This window comes from Plectropomus leopardus, chromosome 15 (genome assembly GCF_026936395.1).
Source record: "Plectropomus leopardus strain MGB_pleo_1.0 chromosome 15, ASM2693639v1, whole genome shotgun sequence".
In the NCBI taxonomy this organism is placed as follows: Eukaryota; Metazoa; Chordata; class Actinopteri; order Perciformes; family Serranidae; genus Plectropomus; species Plectropomus leopardus.
In genome coordinates this window covers 5,549,346-5,569,833 of record NC_142190.1, presented here as the reverse complement: position 1 = coordinate 5,569,833, position 20,488 = coordinate 5,549,346, and the positions used below count along the sequence as shown (strand labels likewise).

General features: G+C 39.8%; 1 protein-coding gene across 2 annotated transcripts; it reads right to left on the bottom strand.

The window, feature by feature from the left end:
• Nucleotides 1–676: 676 nt before the first annotated feature.
• Nucleotides 677–19,507, bottom strand: prdm15 (PR domain containing 15). 2 transcript variants are annotated; one of them, XM_042500027.2, is made up of 24 exons: nucleotides 19,389–19,507; nucleotides 18,787–18,820; nucleotides 18,531–18,624; nucleotides 17,517–17,670; nucleotides 17,275–17,427; nucleotides 15,874–15,979; nucleotides 15,725–15,790; nucleotides 15,329–15,538; nucleotides 14,389–14,595; nucleotides 13,708–13,802; nucleotides 13,528–13,615; nucleotides 12,044–12,211; nucleotides 10,729–10,823; nucleotides 10,382–10,513; nucleotides 9,732–9,872; nucleotides 8,573–8,736; nucleotides 8,389–8,468; nucleotides 6,823–6,942; nucleotides 6,594–6,725; nucleotides 5,772–5,855; nucleotides 4,124–4,299; nucleotides 3,962–4,042; nucleotides 2,316–2,537; nucleotides 677–1,780 (listed from the first exon to the last, which is right to left on the bottom strand). In XM_042500027.2, the coding sequence occupies exons 1-24, from the start codon at nucleotides 19,485–19,487 to the stop codon at nucleotides 1,244–1,246; spliced, it is 3,438 nt and encodes a 1,145-aa protein (XP_042355961.2). In that variant the 5' UTR covers nucleotides 19,488–19,507; the 3' UTR covers nucleotides 677–1,243. The 2 variants fall into 2 exon arrangements, with proteins under 2 accessions (XP_042355961.2, XP_087945040.1); XM_088088914.1 differs by lacking the exon at nucleotides 19,389–19,507 and adding an exon at nucleotides 18,908–19,378.
• Between the last annotated feature and the right edge of the window lie 981 nt (nucleotides 19,508–20,488).

Genomic DNA, 20,488 nt, shown 5'->3' with positions numbered 1-20,488 from the left:
AAACTGCACATTTGAGTAACTATGACAATCCAAGGACACACCTGTGCAGTTACGATGCTGTTAACCCTTTGAAACCTGGACCGACAACACGTTTCTTGTGCTGCGTTCTGACATTTTCACAAGTGTTTAAACTTTCAAACTGTGAGCAGACTCTCTTTTGAAAACATGGGAAAAAAGCAACATGGCAAGAAATGTTTCTCAAATTTTAGGAAATTAGTAGAATTGGAAAATTATACAAAACATAAAAAAAGCAAGGAAAAAATGTGCAAAATCTAAATTTAGAATTATTCCGATTATATGTTTAAAATTATTTTACTGGATGGTTATTACTATTTTAAAGAACTTTTCAGGTAATTTCCTTGTTTGTTGTGTTTATTTTTCTTTTTTTCTAACTTTCTTGTACTTTATTTTTGCTAATTTTCAGGGTTATTTCTTATTGTCTTTTACACTTTTTTTTAAATAGGCAAATTTGCCCAGGTGTCAAAGGGTAAATCAGCATCTCGATATGCCACATTTGTCAAGTGGATGGACAAAGTTCTCACAAACAGATAATTTAGCAACCAAAACTTAAAAGAAATGTATCTACTGAGTGCAAAAACATCTTAGAAAAGAAAAGAAAATAGGTGCAAAAGTGTTAAACGTTTGTTGAGTATATACGAAGATAAAAAAAAGGACAACCATTTCAAAGAGGTATTTTGTTTAAAAATAACAGTACAAAAACTCTTCCAGTATTTCTCCAAGACAGTTCAACAATAATTTCAGTTTACAGCATTCAAAAATAATATTTCATGAGTTTTTCACTTTTAGGAATTTTGCCAGCCATTACTGATTACATGACCTGGTAGATGTGTTTTCACTTAAACTGTCCACAAATGTGTCTTCATGTTGGTTCACTTCAATATTTCATCATTGGAGCAGCAGATTGATGCTGAAAACATGCACGATTTTAAAAAGCTGGTAAGGCATTTGAATAATCGACACGTTGCTTTGGTTTGAAATGTTCCAGAGGAGTGTCTGATTTTGGCTAAATGTACCATTTTTCTTTCTCTTTTTTAAATATTGTGTTAATTATTAACAGCCACTGTGTTTTGTCAGTATATAAAAAAGAAAACGTTACAGTTTCATTCACTTTTTTGGGGCTGGAGAGGCATCAGGGTGACAGTGATCGAAGCTTCGTACAGTCTGATAAAATCTACTCTAATATTTTACAGCGTCTGAGTGAGGCGGCCAGCACCTGCGCTCTCTAGTAGCTGAACATCTGCTGTGTGGAGCCGCTCTGCTGCTGCGGGGCGGGCGGCTGGCTCTGGACCGCCCGGCCCGGATCCGGACCCTGACTCTGGGCCTCCTGGCTCTCCCCCTGAGCGCCCTCCACCACGGGGGCCACCTGGCCGCCTTCAGCCGCCGATACGGGCCTCCAGGCCAGAGTCGGGGCCTCCAGCTGGTGGCTCATGGGGTTGACCAGAGTGGTGACGTTGATGAAGTGGGCGACCGACTGGGGCGCCGCGCCTCCGCCGGGACCCACCGTCTCCGGGACGAGTTCGGCCGGCCGGTTGTGGAGCATGGCGGAGCCGCTGACGGTGTCGAAGGTGACGGTGAGGATGGAGTTGTCCAGGGTGAGGGGCCGGTCGCTGGCGGTCAGGTGGCCCACGGCGACGGGCTGCAGGCTGGTGAACTGGGCGGGAGCGTGGCTGGTGATGGGAGTGACGGTGATGTTGGTCAGCCCCACCGAGCTGTTTGGGGAGGACGCTGACGGAGCGTTGGGGTCGGCCAAGACCACCACCTGAAAGACCGGCACCAGGTCACGTATTATATACTGTATATGTATCTATGTATCTATATATAGATAAAGATAGATATACATTTATAGATAGATGTATATATACAGATACATACACACATTTTAAATAAAAACAGTAAATACAGCTTCGTTTTTTACATTTCATACATTATAATGTAGCATAATTTATGCATTTTATATTTCCGCACACTTCATATATTTAGTATATTATTCATATTTTATATTTTTAAACATTTTACATTCTGGTGTTAACCACTGGAGCATTATGCACATTTATTTTATATTTTTACATACAACTTATTTTCAAACTTCATATTTCTACTTTATCTTAAGTCTCTGCTTTATTTCAAAGCGGCTGTAATGTATCACGACCTTACAGGGTCAATAAAGTCAGGGTCAATAAATTTTATTTGTTGCAGGAAGTGACCAGCTGCTGTCTCGGGCTTTTCCTTCCTGCGGTTTTTGAAACATGTTATCATGGCAGTAAAACCAGAACCTGCGTGAAAACCTCATGTACCTGCTGGATACTCTGCACGGCAGAGCTCGTCTCGGTCTCGTCGCCGACGATGACGGCGTTGAATTCCGCCATGGGCTCGTGCCTCTGCTCGGTGAAATCCACGTATTCGTCGGACTCGGAAAGCTCCGGCTCGGCCGGGACTCTCTGCTTCTTCTTGGGGTGTCGGGACGGTCGGCCGGGCCTCTCCTGAGGGAGGCCGTCTTTCTCCAGCGTCAGAGTCGGCTGAGGAGGGAAGTGAAACATATAATATACATAATGTCTTTCTGCAAACACGGGACGCAGGTAACACCAGGTGCAGGGGGAGTGTAAGAACAGCTGCTGTTACATGGATAATAATAATAATGATAATAATAATTCTTCAAACTCCAAATGAACTGTTTAACCGAACTGAAATCTGAGCAAATTGATTTGAGTTCTTCCTAAAACTTGGGGAGAAGGCAACAAAACATGGTCCAAAAAATAGCCAGAAATGAGTAAAAACTTTCAAGAAAATTATCTGAAAATAAGAAAAAAAAAGGAAAAAGTGAAAACAATAAAATAAAATAAAATAAAAATGACCCCCCAAAAGTGTTTCATGTATAAATCATGCATAATATTGCTTCTATAACATAATTTTAAATAGAAAATTATGATTATAAATGGGTTTTTTTTTAACTTTTTGATAACTTTCTAATTATCCCCCCGTCTTTCAAGTCATTTTTTTGTCACCTTTTATCACTTTTTTCACTAATTGCCTTTTTCCCCATTTTTTTTTTTTTTTTTTAAAGAAATCCAACCAATTTGCTCAGCTTTCAAAGGGTTAAATATCTTGTGAAAGTCTGAATGCAGCCTAAGAAAACTGATGCTGAACGTGGTCCTAAAGGGTTAAATAAAGTGATCTGATAAGATGTGTTTCCATTTTTCTGTATTTACATATAAATATACATTTAAAGGCACACGTTCAAATTGACTGACCCCTAAACCGTCCACCAAATCATCTGCAGGCTGCTGGAAGCATAAACGTTTCTGTCCCGCGACTCCACATCGCGGTCTGTCAGACAACGTTTCATAACGCGACTGTTTCAAACTCCAGCAGCAGTCTCGTAAGAACATAACACCAGCAGAGCGCGCACATTTTTTAAATTTATAAATGATGTCGTAGCGTGTCGTGTGTGGCGCACTACGTCCCTGATGTTACCCCTTCACCGAGACAAACATGCATAAAAAATGTATTTATTGCAACCAGAGAAAACTGATCAGATTACGTGTTTACACGGGTATTAGGTGCTAATATTTTCCTATTGAACGGATTATCAAAGGTTTAGCCCCCCATCTCAACCCGATCAGTTCGTTTTATTCTGATAATTAGTGTATTGTTATATGTATTATTATTATGTTATATATTTATTATTATATTAAGTTATATTATTATTGGATTATTTGTTCTATATTATATGTAGTTTTTGTATTATTAGATTATCAGTGTAAACACACCTCTGTCTGATTCATTTCTCAAACTGAGAACAAACAGGAACTCAATCAAACAGCAGGAGGAAGTTCAGAGTTTCAGGAACATGATATTTAGTGCCAGATATGAACATCCTTTTACACCTGATTTATTGATTCGATATGTAAATCACTGCACTGTGATGAAAGTGTAATCTAACCTGCACGATGCTGATGGACGAATCGTTGATTGTCGATGGTTCCTGAAGATCGTCAAACTCATCCATCCTGACAGACACCAGCTGCAGCACAAAGCAGGACAATTTACATGAAAAACCAGCGTTTAGGATTCAATAACAGAGACTTTTCCTGACGAGACTCGCCTCAGGGTGTTTGCGTCGCAGGTGTCTGTTCATGGAGGCGCGGGTGGACACTTTGGTCCCGCAGATGTGACACGACTGGGCCTCCACCTTCTCATGAGTGAGGTGGACGTGCTTCTGCAGCATGTACTCCGTCAGGTACTTCTTATCGCACGTCTCACACGTCCATGTCTTACCCACTGCAGAGAGAAAGAGGGAAACCGGGTCAGTCCTGCATTCGTGGGAGTTCATCACATTTACAGCTTTGACCTTAAAATTTGAACCCTGAAACCTGAGAAAACTTTAAAAAAAAACATGAGAAAAGACAATGACCAACTACGCAAAACATGTCCCACAAATTTCAAGAAATTTGTGAAAGGTGACACAAGAATTACCTCAAAATTCATTAAAAAAATTGGGTTGAAAAAACATTTTTAAAAATAGGGAAAATTGTCCAAAAAACGACGTATAATTACTATAATTTTATATGTTAAATTATGTCGGAGATAAAACAATTTTAACATATTTTTAAAAAAATGTTTTAGCACTATTTCAGTGATCTTTTTCTTTTTTTGTTTTTTAATTTTATTCTTTCTCTTATTTTCAGTTTATTTTCAGTGTTCAGAGGCCTTTCATGAGCAAATTTGTTTGATTTCTTTCAGAAACATCGGAAAAAAGGCACTGACCAACTTGGCAAGAAATGTCTCACAAATTGTGAGAAAATAGTAAAAGGTTGGAAGAAAATGACCTGAAAAAATAGTTTTTAAAAGGGAGGATTAACAGAAATTAAAAAGAAAAAGAATGGTTCAAAGTCCATAAAACTATTTTTATATTTATTATAATAATATATTTAAAATGTTACAAAACAAAAATGTATGTATAGATATTTTTTTTCCACATTTTCAGCACTTTTGTTCAGCTCATTTTCTTTTTTGCTCTCCTATTTTACATTTTTTGATTTTATTTTTAAAATATATATTTTTTGCTTTTTTCAGGTATTTTCTTCTAACACTTTCATTAATTTCTTGCTAATTTTTGGGCCATATCTTATTAAGTTGCTCATTGCCTTCTCCCATGTTTTTGAAAGAAATCAAAACAACTGGTTTAGATTTCAAGGACTTAACAGACTTTCTTTACAAAAAAATGGTTGAAAATGTAACAGAACGTAAATAAAAAAAACCTTTTGATTAAATAATGAAACCGATGAGTTATTTGAGGAGACTGATGTTCTCACGTCCGTAAAAATGAAGCTACATCAGCTCAGCAGAGCATCAGGCCTGGAAACTCAGGGAGCAAAGCCTAATACAAAAATGTACAACTTATACAACTTTTTACTAAAATTTTTCCAGTTTCAGGGCTCTGTACTTCACAAGCGTGGGAATTCAGATTTTTTTCATGCCAATTTTACCCCTCTGTTCCCATCCAATCCATCCTCCAGCCTTCAACTTTCAGTGTTTTACATCAAACATATACTTAAGTCTTTGAGCCGAGTTCTGCTGTGTTTTCACTCTGGCTGCATAAATCAGCCTGCAGAATCTGTTCTTGTCTGACCATAAACCACTCAGTGTGTTTGCCTCTGAGCGCAGCGGCATAAAAAGCCAAATTACAGGCTCCCACGTTCAGCTTTTAACCGTTGTGTAACAGTCAGTGTGCAGCACACGGAGACACTCGCCTGTGTGGATGAGCTTGTGTGTTTCCAGAGTCGTCCTCTCGCTGAACGTCTTTCCACACAGCTCGCACATGAAGTCCTTTATACCTGCGAGCAGAGAACACACAAACCGACGTTTAGAGTCAGAGTCAATCATTAGGAGCATGCAGCAACCACGTGTTTGTGTCTAACCTGGACAATATTTTCACGATTTTGTCTTAGTCACGAATGGGACTTTTTAATAGGTTAAACATTGAGTGAGAGTGCTGCAGCCAGCAGAGCTGAAACAGGCTGTTTCCACCGGGCACGTTCACACCCTCGATTTACATCCAGTACAAGTGCTCGTTTTTTGACAATTCGACAATTTCTAAAGAAAACAAAAATGATTTTTTTTCTTGTTACAGAAAAAAAAATGATTTTTTTCTTGCCACAGGAAAAAAAGGTGCTTTTCATTTTTATTTAAACACTTTTGGTGATTTTTAAAGAAAACTTTCAGTCCTGCGGGCTGCCTGTTTGAAAGGCATTCTTTCATAAAGTGACACTTTATCACAGTCAGAAACTGCAAAAACAGCAATTATCGTTGTATTTTTAAACTGGTACTTGTCACACCATGTCTTATTTAACAGGTTTGTGACACAAAATTCCATGACTGACCAAAACTTTCAGGGTAAATTTAGTTTTCCAAAACTTTTACAGGTCTGGAAATTTTTATTTGCAAATGTAACGTCTTTCCCAGGTTTCTCACGACCGCGTGAACCCTGACCTTTAAAAAAACGATTTATTCTGAAGCAAAGGTTTTTGTTTTCTTACACCTCTTATGAATCACTAACACACATTCTGACTCACCTGTGTGTCTCTTGTAGTGTTTCAGCATGTTGACTTTTTGGGCAAACTTGCGGTTACACTCCTTACACTCGTACTCTTTGATGCCCTTGTGAAGCTTCATGTGGTGCCGCAGAGCGTGTTTGGTCTTCATGCCTGCACGACAAAAGATCAGATGTCGTACGTGAATCATGTTTGTTTACACAGCGAGAGGTAAGTAACGAGGCGTCCGATGCAGCGGCGACGGCCTGACCTTTCCCGCACTCTGCACACAGGAAGTCCCGGATGTCATCGTGAACCCTGAGGTGCTCCTTCAGCATGTCCTTCCTCGCAAATGATTTGCCGCATTTATCGCAGCTGTGGCTCTTCACGCCTGGATCACCACACACACAGACACACACACACACACACAGACACACAAAAACACACACACACACACACACACAAACACACAGACACACGCACAGACACACACACACACACAGACACACACACAGACACACAAAAACACACACACACACACAAACACACACAGACACACGCACAGACACACACACACACACACACACACACAGACACACACACACACACACACACACACACACACACACACACACACACACACACACACACACACACACACACACACACACACACACACACACACACACACACAGACACACACAGACACACAAACACACACACACACACACGCACAGACACACACACACATTAAAATGTAAAAAAACACAAGAAAAAAAAGACTTTTTTGTCTCTGTGTGTAACTTAACCTTTTGAAACCTGCAAAAATCGACTTGAATTCTTTCGAAAACATTGGAAGAAGGCAATGAGCAACAAAAGAAAAAATGACCCAAAAATTAGGAAATAAATTAGTAAAAAAGTACAAGAAAAAATGGAAAGTAAAAAAAGGAAGAAATGCTTAAAAATTATAATAATTCTGTAAAATAATTTTACTTATGTAATAACAATAATTATAAAAAAAATTTTTCTAGATATTTTTCTCTGAACTGAACAGGAAGAAAAGGAAGGACTCATGTTTAAAGATACATCTTGCCCCCTGATTTACCTTACGCTCATCATATTTTCAAACTTTAAAACTGTTTGCCAAACAACTTTTCTGTACGTCTATTTGTTATATCAAAAAAGGTGCTTAACTGAGCAAATTGGTTTGATTTCTTTCAAAAATATGGGAGAAAAGCTATCAGTAAGGAAAGAAGTTACCCAAAATTACAAGAAAGAAACAAAAAAGTTACATTTAAATTAAATATAAAAAAAGGAAATACAGTAAAAAAGTAAATAAGAATTCTGTAACATAAAATTAAAATATATAAAATTATATTTCTTTTCTCAAAAAAGAGGAAATGGCAAAATAAATAAATACAATAAAACAAATACAATTTTTTAAAAAAGAGGCCGTAAAAATAGTTAGAAATAACAAAAACAAACTTTAAAAAAGGAAATTACTTGGAAAGGAGCCTAAAATGTATAATAATTTTGTAAAATAATTTGAAATATGTAATTATTATAGTTAATTTTTTGCCCCGAGATACATTTTCCCAGACATGTCTCCCTGGCTTTTTAATAGTAATTTTCTTTCTTACAGCTTGTAAAACATTTCTTACTAAGTTGCTCATTGCCTCGTGTCCCAAAATTTTGGAAGTAATTGCACGACTTTGCTCAGTGTTCAAAGGATTAAATAAATGTGAGAGGCGTCTAAAACAGCAAAATGAACATTAAATGTTTCAGCATCAGAACAGGCGACAAACGCTTCACCCAGCGCCCGCAGGCCGCCGCTCACCGGTGTGGATGATCTTGTGCCTCTCCAGGTTTCCAATACTGTTGAAGATTCGGCCACAGATTTCACACGGGTGGATGTACCTTTAGGACACACGAGTGGATGTGAAATTACTTCACACTGCGTGTTTTTCGTTTTTGGTTTTAAGTCTGAGAGAGAAACACGTGGCGTGTGTTTTTGTGTTTACTTCTGCACTGCAGGGTCGGGCAGCTGCTCTCTGTGGATGACCAGGTGAGCGTTGTACGTGGCCTTCAGCGCGAAGCGGCGATTGCAGATCCCGCAGCCGTAGCCTCTCTCCTTGTGCTGCTCCATGATGTGCTTCAGGTACTCTTTGCCTTTAGCAAACGACAGCTGGGAACACAGAGGGAGCGCACGAGTGCGTGACAGAAACACACGTGTGTGCAGGTTACAGGTTTTTATGACTTTTACTGACACGCTCATGAACACTCTGCTAAAGATCACCAGAAAAAACGTTTCATTTTCTAAAATCAACTCCCTGAAATGTTTAGATTTTATTACAAATGACCATAAAACTTCAGCTATTATTTGCTTAAATGATGAAATTTAACTGGCTTATATTTGGGACAGGTTTTTATTTCCTTTCATATAAATTTGCTCAGCTAAAATGGGAAATATGATCAAATGATTTATTTAACCCTTTCAAACCTGGGCTAATTGGCTTTTTTTCCCCAAAAACATGTGAAGAAGGTAAGGAGCGACAAAAGATGAAACGACTCAGGAGGAGAGCAAGAAATCTGTGAAAAGTGCAAAAACCAAAAACAAAACAAAAAAAAAGAAAAACAAAGTGAGAAATTACCTTAAATTAAGCTTAAATCTTATGATAATTCTGTTATTTTTTTTAAATATATAATCATCAATATAGCTCACTGGACATTTTTCCTTTGCTTTTTTAAAAATAGTCTCATCGTCTCTTTTTTGTGTCCCTCTCGTTTACTTTGACAGAAGTGTCGTCTCCTGTGTTGCTCGTGGTTTCAGTAAAATTAACTGAATGATTAAATTGTGGAGAATCTTACCAAGCTAATAACGTCTGTATGTCCATGTTGACAGAAGTTTAAACAAACGTAAATACATTTTTTGTTTGCGTAATCTAAGCAGCTAAATAACATTATCTCCAGTTTGGAGCCAACAACCAGATTTTATACATCCAAATATAAAATGAACTCCATGGTAACCGGCCTCTGATAGAGACAAGCCTTTATCTGTTGAAATGTGTCGTCACACCGGGTTTGTTGAAGGGACGGGCGTTTCATTGGGACTAGACTTTTATTTAAAGTCTTACTGTAATAAGAAAAATAACTCAGGTCTGTCAGCCCGTCGGGACTCACTTGGCATTTCTTGCAGTTGTACTTGTGGTGCTCGGGGTCGTCTTCCTCTTCGTCTTCGTCCGTGTCGTCGCTGTCGCCTGCTGAGATGCCGATCTTCTTGATGAAGCCTTCTCTCTCCTGCTCGTCCATTAAGGCTATATCCTGAAAACACACACGACCGTCTGTAATGATTCACCTCGCTGACCGCTGCTGTACGACCATGAATGCACGAATCTTTATTTCAAACATGCAAAAAACAACAAAACGAAACAGACAAAAGCAAACATGACCAAGTGCAACGAACAACAATGAACAAAAATACAAAGACAAAGAAGAGCACACTTAAATACCACACGCTGGAGAAGAAGAAGGAGGAAGAGTTTCCTGGATATTTTACAAACTGTGTCTTTTGTTGATTTTTAAATAAAATGCTGCTGAGTCTGAAAAGCTGCTTAACAGCGATAAAGTTGGCCTGAGATTGTCTTCTTTGTTTTTGGACACGTAAATGTCGTTCTGTTGCACTACATCTGTCACAGCGCCCCCTACAGTCTGACAGTAAAAACACAGACTGACGGAAAATTTCGTCCATGGCGGGGAAAGTGTTAAATGCGAGCGACAGTTAGAGAAATGTTTGCGTTCAGTGGAAACGCGTCTCCTCCGCACCATCTCACCTTGAAGTGAACGTGGATGTGATCTCGCAGGACGTCCACGCGGAAGAACTTGCGAGCGCAGATCTCACAGGTGTACTTCTTATCGCCGTGAGTCAGCAGGTGCTTGTTCATGTTGCTCCTGCAGGAGAACACCTGAGCGCGCACGCGCACACACACACACACACACACACACACACACACACAAACACACACACACACACACACACACACACACACACACACACACACACACACACACACACACACACACACGTATGTCACAGAAGGAGTGTTTCTGACTGGTGCATTGTTTCTTCAGGGACATGTCCTCGTCTCTTTGACCTCCTAAAGATGAGAATCGTTCTCACCTTGCCACAGATGGGACACGGCGACGGCTCCTTCCTGTACCTGGTCCCTTCTTCTCCGTTGGCCTCCAGCTCCTCTTTCTTCATGTGCTTTGGTCCTGCAAAGATGTCACGAGGTTTTTAGTTCAGTAAAAAACTTTAAGGTCCAACAGGAGAAATATCATCATCATCATCAACACAGTTTTATTTAAAACTCCAGAAATCAACTAAGGAAGCACCTCATTTGCACTATTACGCACACATATACACGCACACTTGTATATATTCGCTAAATTTGTTTAATTAGGGCTTGTATATAAGGAAATTTAAAGCTATATTTTTCTGTTTTTATTTTATTTTATTTAATTAATTTAATTTCCTGTACACTGAGAGCAAAGCTAACTGAAGTCTCGTTCCTTATCTGTTTAAAAAATACTTGGCCAGTAAAACTAATTCTGATTTTCAATGATGCCGACCAGGAACAAAGACATTAAAAAAAATCAAAAAGCAAACAAATAACAACAAAAAACAAACAAATAAAATCATACAAAACAACAAACAATAATAGCGATGCAAAAAGCTAAAAAATAATAATAAAAAAAGTTATGGTGTAGAAGCATCATTTAAAAACATTTACATCCAATTAAAACATGACCTGAAACACTGCATTTAAACAGCCATAACGGTGAACGAGATTATTATGCAGATTATTTCATGAATAAGTTGCACTGTAAGAGAAGAAGATTTTAACTATTTCAGTTCTGATTTGTTCTGGAAAAGTTTAGAGTTAAAAGGGAAGAAATATAGTGAGGGAGCCTCTTTTTTAAAGCTTTAGAGATAAATTAAAACCAGTCAGTGAAGATGGAGCTGTGAGGATCACTGGTTTCATCCAGTGACTTTAATGTCGAGGCAGCAGCTTTTTTTATAAATTTCCACAATCTTTCACAAATAAAAAAAATGATTCAACTGTTCCTTTTCTGTGTAAAAGAGGGAGAAAAGCTTATTTCTGTATAAAAAGCCAATTATTGATCTCAGTTTGTTCGTCAGGATGTCAAAATGGTTCCTAAAGTTAAGTTATGAGCAGACACTGTGGAGTATGGAGCCGAGAGACTAAAGGCACAGTTTGATGCAAGTCGGAGATAAAGTATTTAATTTCTGACTTTCGTATTTTTACGACCTCTCTGCAGAGTTTGATTCAGTCCCGTGCGTCTGATGGAAACTGACTTAGGTTGTTAACGCTGCATCTAAACACGACGTGAAGATTTCACACAAATCGACATTTTTTCCGACATCTCTCTTTCTGAAGTTCAACAAAAACAAAAACCCAAAAGCGACTGACCCACTCCGTGCCTCCTGTGGTGCTCCTGCATCACGTCTTTGCGGTAGAACATCTTGTTGCAGATTTCGCAGGAGTAGAGCTTCTCGCCGTGCTTCTTCTTGTGCTTGGAAAGGTTACTGTTGGTGGAGAAGAACCGCGAGCAGATGTCGCACTGGAACGTCTTGTCGTCTGGAGAGAAGACAGCGAGAACAGAAACAAGGTTCGAATTTTACTTTCAGTTACAATTTTGGCTCGCAAGGATTATAAAAACGAAATAATCGAGATGAAATTATTATTGTGCCGCATTCGTGCTCTAAATCCAGCACACTCCTTTCCTTTACAGCTGTGCCTCTGTTTGCAAACTTTCCCGCTAGATTTGGCGACTTTTTACGTCTTATCAATCAGTCAAATCTTTATTTATATAGCATCACTGAAACAAATCAAATGCAATTCAAAGCGCTTTACAGTTTGATTAAAGAACCAAAAACAACATAGAAAAATGAACAAAAATGGATCTTAATAAATAAAATAAATATAAACCATAAACATGTGATAGTAAGACAATAAAGAAAAGACAGACTCAAAAGACTTTTAGTTTACCTTTAAAATATTTCACAGAGCTTTTAAATGTACACTGCGTCTCTCTCTAATTGTACAAAGTTCTTAAATTTTGGAAAATCTGATCAGTATGGGATAATTAATGGTCTGTCTTGATTTATGTTCTGGACTATAAACTGCTGTCTATTAAAAAAGTTAGTGTCTTTATTTCCTAAAAAATCGACTGGTGACAAATTTAGCAACTTATTGAGAATACCAGAGAAAATATTTTCAAGTAAATTAAATTTCAATTTATTCCTAATCAGGATGCCCAGAGTAACTGCAGCACACAGTGTGGCCTGGCATTATAGCTTTAAAATAATATTGCAGTCTTTCAGGGTATTTTTTGAATATTCTTGATGATATGACAAAAAAATCTGAAAAATATTTTAATATTAATGTCAAGAACACACAACTGCAACAAAATAAGTGTTACAGCTTTATATGTCAGCATAAACAGGAAAGTTTGCCTTCAAATTTTTCAGTGCAGTTTTTGCTTTTTTTTGCTGGAAATGGTGTGACGTCATTATGTTAACAAACAGGAATATTGCCATTTTAAAAATATGAATTTTTCTTATCATATTAAAAATTACACCAGTATTAGTGTAAATGATATGATTTGGCACATTCCTAGTAAACCGTTTATATCATAGTTATATTTTTATTTTTATTTTTACATTATTATGTGAATTATGTTCAACTTCCAAGAAATCCCATTATTATAGACTTTTTTAAATTTAAAAAAAAAAAAAAAAGTTTCCATAAATGCATGATGAGGATCTGGGATTTTGATTTTCGAGCAGCCCTTGATGAAATCAATGAAATCGGACAGCACCAGAAACATTTTTCAAATGTGAAAATAGCAAAGACACTTTCTTATCAAACTAAATAATAAAAGAGGATCTGACCTGTTCGGCAGTTGTGGAACTTTAAGGCATTTTCCAGGCGGAAGGATTTCTCACACGTGTTGCATTTATATTTGTACTCCAGGTCAGGCTGCGGAGAGCACGTTAACAAAGAAGACGCGTTATGGGTGAAGTTAAAAAAAAAACCTGCGGCGCAGACAGACAGCGTGCAGAGCCACTCACCATGTTCTTGCTGTGCTTGTAAGAGATGTGCTGCTTCAGACTCTCTTTTCGGCTGAACAACTTGTCACATTCATCACATTTGAACAGCTTATCACCTTTAAGAACACACAAGAGGGAATTCTTTAATACTACACATCCACTAATTCTTAATTTTACTGAGTTATGTGTAAATCCAACACTTTGAGAGACAATGGGCCTCATCCAAGAAACCGTATTTAAACAAATTTTCTCTAATTCTTTGCTGATTTCTTCTTATTTTGTTAGTTCCCGCTGATTTTGGGGATCCATTTTCCTGTTTTTGCTTTTCTCTTTTTAGGTAAGAGAAAATGTTCTGAGTACTTGAGAGCACTTGTACCAAAATAACAGAAAAACATCTTCGTTTCATTTTCCAAAAATGGTTGTCCAACACAAAGAAAAACAAGTTTTATATTTGAGGAACATTTAAAGAATGCATGAATACCATTTAATCAAATTAAGGTGTTTTAGAGTAATTATAATGACTGCAGGATTACATTTCAGGGCTAAAGGGAAACTGCTTTAATTGGTGCATTCATCCCAATTACTGTGCCGGCCTCTTCTGACCAGTGCTGAATGTAATCAAGTACTTAAGTACAAATCTGAGGTTACTTTTACGTTACATGAGGCTCATTATCAGCCGCGTGACTCCTGACCTCCACGCACCGTGTGACCGGATGTGTCTGTTGAGGTTGCTGCTGTTCTGGAAGACCTTGTTGCAGAGGGAGCAGCGGTAAACCCTCTTGTGCTCTCTGGCTTTGTGTCTTTTGGGGACAGGCTGTCCGCCGTCTGCAGAGCTCAGCAGGCCGCCGCCGCTCTCCGCCGCCGCCTCTGAGGACGCCGGCTCTGCGCTCTCCGCCGACGGCTTCACATCTGCACACATCAGGAATGCTGCATTATTGTGACTGACCTGTTGAAGGTGCGGTCTACTGATTTTAGACGATGTTATTCGTATTTAGCGCTCACTGAGTGAATATCGGCCTTATGAAGTTACGGTGGACGGTTATTAATCTGCTCCTGTGGAGCCTGAATGTGCATAAAGTCGCTCTGTGTGCAGACTGATGTCAGCTGCTGTTTTTAAATCATATTGTTTGTGCTTTCTGTGTTTTTATTGTGTTTTTACACTTTGCTGCAACACAAACGACCTTCTGGGACAAATAATAACATTTAATTTAATTTAATTTAATCCAACGTCAACGATAAATCTACGATAAATGCAGCACCAGGTGCTAAAAACAGTCCTGGATTTCTGACGTCACGCAAAAGCGGACGCTGATAATCTGGCGACATCAAGGCAGATTTTAGAGCCAGACGCCGCAGCTGCTCTCCAACGACTGCAAGGCCCAGGGCATGATGGGAAACGCCCGGCTCTCAGCTGATTGGTTTAGATGTTGGCTCAACAACATGACGTTTCATTGAAACTTTTTTTATTTTTGTTGAATTTCAGAGATTTGGGATCTGTCAGGGGCCAGATTTGGCCCGCCGCTGCGAGTTCAGTATCACAGTTTTCGATTCTTCACAACAAAAACACGATATTAAGTGATGTGTGCATTTAAAAGAACTCCAGCTAAACTGTTAACACTTTCCACGCTGGATTTGATCTCACCTTTGTTTCTGCCTGCAGTCGCTGCAGCTCCGGGCCTGCGTCCCTTCGCTCTCCTCCCGCGGCCCTGCCCTCTCTTGGGGCCCGGCTGAGCTGCGGGGGGGTCGCCCTCCTCCTCATTGGGGCCCACCAGGCTCTCCTCTTGGGGCAGGAGCGGGTCGACCGGAGGCACCATCGCTGCCTTCGCCTCGTCGAGATGACTCAGCATGTTGCCTGTGATCAACAATAGGACGGAGGGGAATCAGAGCGTGTAACCATGACGCGGCGTTACCGCTGCTCAGCCCGACTCCTGCTGGACTCACTACGGAGAGAAACAGCTGACACAGACGTGACCCCAAACTTTCTCATGGTGAGAGAGGAGGACTTGCTGGGCCTGGAAGTGATCGTGAATGATCTCACCTGTGTTGTTTTCTGCAGCCACTGGGGACACGTGGGCTCCAGTTTTCTCCGAGCTCTCCGTCACCTCTGAATTAAAAGAGAGGAGAACGATGAAGCACAGCTGCCGCCTCAACGCGCTGAAACGGCGTCGGCGCTTTAGTGACAGATACCTGGTGGAGGTGCTGGCTGAAGCGGAGGCTTCAGCACCGGCTTCTCCATCTTCTTGGCATAGAAAGCTCCGTACCAGACCCTCAGCTCTGTTCCCGGGAGCACATCCTGCGAGACAAAACGCAGGGCCAAAAACAGTGATTTAATGATTATTAACCGGGATTTTTAAGAATGATTTTAACGGAAAAATATTACTTTCACATTGAAATCAACAGAGCACTGCTTCACTTTGTCAGGGATCCTACAGCTTAAAAAAGTGTTATTTAGAATCATTTTAAGGTGACTTTAAGGTGAATCTAAGAGCAATTTTATGGCAGCCAAAATAAAATAAAAAAATTAACATCAATTACTAAAGATTTTTTTTATTTTTCCTAAATATTTATTATAACATAAAACATTTTTGGTGACAACATTGCAAGACACTTTGGATATATTAGAATGATTTTGATTTAAAGTTAAACCAATTATTTTGAGCTATTATGCAATATCAGAAAAAAACAATTCATAAACATGCTGAAACACAGAAATTACATCCTGTGGCTATAAAACTGACTACAGAAACTACTGACTGCAGTTGAAGTCTGTTTTTTTAACGTTGTTGCCAAAACCCTGACAAAATGTTTAACCTGTCAGCGCAGTTTTTGTTTTGTTGTCAATTTGTTTTATTTATTGTTATTATTTTGATTGCGACTGTTCTGAATCCTCCTCAGATCTGTGAAATCTTCTGCTTTTTGGCAAATGTTGTCATAATCTGACAATTAATATTAGCTCAAACTACAATTAGCTGTATGATTTCTTCAATTCAAGAGCAAAAATCTGCCTTTAAACTTAAAAAAAATACAGATTTTTCATAGATAATTACTGATATCGACCAAAATGAAAATTTTATTGTGATAAAAGTCACATCGCCCAGTTCTCGGGAACATTAGCGACTTTATTCTTGGCCTTGATGCATTCATCGTTGTGCAGATTTTGGTGTTTTTTCAGGTGTTAGTTGCTTTGTGACGCAGAAACAAGTCTCATACTCTCTAAATCTTTGTGTATTTGTTCTCTCCTAAATCCCCAAAGCTCCCAAACAACAGATGATGAACGGATCATTTTCGTCTTATCGTCACAACATTCAGTAAAGTTTTTAACAGTCTACTGCAGGATGCACTCTGACAGCAGAGCAAATCTTCAAAAGTGGAGGCTGGGTGTTAATTTAGGAAGCATTTGATTTTATTTGCAGCAGATTTGGGGCGGATGATGTAATTTAAACGTCAATAACGCAGCTGATTACGTTCATGTAATTGTGGGAGGCCAAAATTGCGATCATGATTCATATTTGACTGATTCTGCAGCCGTTGCACGACTAAATTTATCCCTAAAATCTTGTACCAGCAGCAGGTTTAGGATCTACGCACCTGGGAGGTGTTGAAGTACACGTCGTCGTCCTGCTGGTACGCCGTCAGATTCTGGTGTCTGTGGTCGGTGGCCGGTCGCACCAGCATCATCCAGTTGCAGTCTTCTTCGCTGCTGGAGTCAAAACACACCACCACGGCGTCCCTCTGGAAGATCTGCACATTAAAGGATCGAGGGTTAATAAAAGCAGCTTCAGGGGTGTGTGCGCTTTGTGTAAACACGGTCGGGATTCTTCAGGCCGCACCTTCAGAGGAAACGCTCCTTCCTTCTCCAGGTGAGGGACCCTCTTAGCCTCAAAGGGTCCAAACCGGGTCCTCTTGACCAGCCGGCGCAGAACAAACACCCCCTCCTGTCCATCAGCCACCTGTCTGATCTCCAGGCTGTTTGGCAAAGACGACCTGATCCAGGACGAAAACAACTTAGGACAGTTTTTATGAAATAACACAAATACTGTTATTATGTTACTTCACTTAGTGTCGTGAAAATGAAACGACTTTCTATTTCTGTTGGCTTTTAAAAATAAAATGTGTGTAGTGACTTCATGTTAAATCCAGCACTCTTCATTTTGGAAAATATGACAAATGTTTATTCAAGTCATCGTTTTAATGATAAACTTGATTTTGATGAGTTATTCAGTTCTACAAAAAGGGGATTTCCGCCATGATTGACAGCTGTGACAGCCAATCAACGTGCTCGCATTCAACGGAGATGCTCGTGATTGGTCGGACGGTTGGATATCGCTACTGCGCAGAGTCCGGCTCCCAATGACATCACCACTGCAAGATGGCAGCGCCCGAATCTTGGATATTGTACCCTCACTTAAGCATAACGGGGTTAAGTGGGGGCCTGTCGTCCGTCTTTATATACAGGATCTTGGATATTGTAACCTCACTTAAGCATAACGGGGTTAAGTGGGGGCCTGTCGTCCGTCTTTATATACAGTCTACGTGCAGGAGACACCACAGCGGCTTCTGCGATGAATGCTCACGGACGGCCCATAATTGAGCGACGGCCGACCGTCAGTTTGGTGTGTCAGGGCAGATTTAAGCAAAAACTGCACGTGTTTGGGAAATGCTGAGCATACGACTGGATAAATGACACTTGGATCACACTGAGAGAGTTTGTAAACGCATGTTTGATGTAGTTTTTCACCGTGGAGGTGTGCAAGAAAAACAAAGCTTTCTTTATGAATTCAGCGTAACAAACGGTGAACTTTAATCTAAGTATTTCTTTAATTTCAATGGAAGTGCTCACTCACCGGGCCCGGCTGAGGACGAAGGAGTCCTGGACGGTCACCAGCGGTCCCAGCTCAGGACACTCGGAGTCATGGTACTGTCCACAGTCCTCACACCCTGTAATAGCAATAAATATCACCACTGAGCCAATGGGACTGTTTTAAGATGTTATAACTAATTGGAGGTGGAAGAAAAAAACAAAAAAACAAAATAAAGTCACAGCTAAGAAACCACCTCCTCTGAATAGTAGAGAACAGTCCCTTAGAGATTCATACTCACAGATGAACTCATCTGGCTCAGCCATTATGACAACCTACAAACAGAGGAAAATACAGTTATTTTCGTGTTATTAATGTAAAACAAAGAGCAGGAGAGGATGAAATGTTTCAGAAAAACTCACATTAATATGAAGGAACTACTTTTTAAGAGAGTGTAACTGAACTTCAAGCCTGCACATTTAGGCAGGGACTCTTCAGCTGCACTGACTGCATCAGCCCTCCCGGCTCAGCAGCGGTGCATCACAACAACATTATCTGCTTTTTTGGTATAATCGTTACAGTTGGCGCGTGCATATTAACGTGTGCAGTCCGGGCAGGAGATGGGATCCGGGATTTGAGTCGCTCCCAAACTCCAGCCGGGTTTTAACTCCGATCTGAGCGGCTCCTCTTCACTAAAATGTAACAAAGAACAGTCGGCATGGCGGATGGACCGGAGACGCAAACCACCAAACCGGAGTCGGTGGTGTTCAGCGGCGGGCAGAGAGCGGAGGAGGCGGCGGAAGAAACCCCGGAGCGGACCGGACAGACCGGCTGCAGCTCCGCTACAAAACTGCGTCAACGTCTTGGAGAAAAACGATGTGTATTTATGGGGAAACACGTTACCTTTTCTGCAAAAGACCCTTCATTTAGCGAATCCTGACTCCGGGTTCCAATCCGCTCCAGAAACGGCGCAGGACCGGAAACGAGCCGCGCGGAGTGCATTATGGGGAATGTAGGCTCTTCGGTAAACGCTATAAAGCCGCTCAATCAAGCACGAATTAGGCAATTATGAACTCAGTGGTGGTCGGTTGTAGCATGCCTGCCCCACCAACGCCAAACATTTCAGCTTTTTACGCCCAAATAAGCCTCACTTTGAGCAGCTATTGCCACTAAAGCAGAGATACTCAGCTTGCTTTGCTTGGGGGCCACAAAATGACAGGAGGCCTGGGGGCCAGTCGCAGCAGCCCTATATGTGTTTCTAGGATTTAAGGACATTTTTAGGATTTAAGATATTTCCAGAATTTCTAGATTTTTAGGATGTTTGTCAGATTTTAGTACCGTTTTAAGGCTTTAGGACCTTTCTCTAAGAGTTAAGAGATTTGTAGTACTTTAGCACATTTCCAGGACTTTAGGATGTTTCTAGGATTTTAGGACATTTGTGGAATTTTAGGACATATTCTAGGATTTTTAGGGCATTTCTAGGATTTTAGGACGTCTTAGATTTTACAGATTTTTGAACATTTCTAGAACTTTAAGACCTTTTCCAGATTTTAGGACGTTTTCACAAAATGCACTTGTTTATGAAAAGTTGGAAAAAAGCCCACCAACATCTCTTCCTACCCTCTTTTTTTATAATTCAATGCTTTTGGACCCGATGAACCCATAGGGAAATTCTTTTAAAACACTGGAAGACAGCAATGGGCAGGTTAACAGCACATGGCCCAAAATTAGCAAGATTTAAAACAAAAGAGAATTAAAAGAAAATTACCAGGAAAATAAAAATAAAAGCGTAAACACAGAAGGAAATTATCTAAAAAACTGCAGAAAAACAATCTGAAGAACAATTTTAAATATGACATTATTCTAATTATACTTTTCCTATGTATAATGCTCTAATAATTCTCCCCTCTTTTAAAAAAACTAATATTAAGTTAATTCTATCGTCATATCTAATTTCTTGCAATTTCGTGGAACATTTCTTACCAAGATGGTCAATGCCTTTC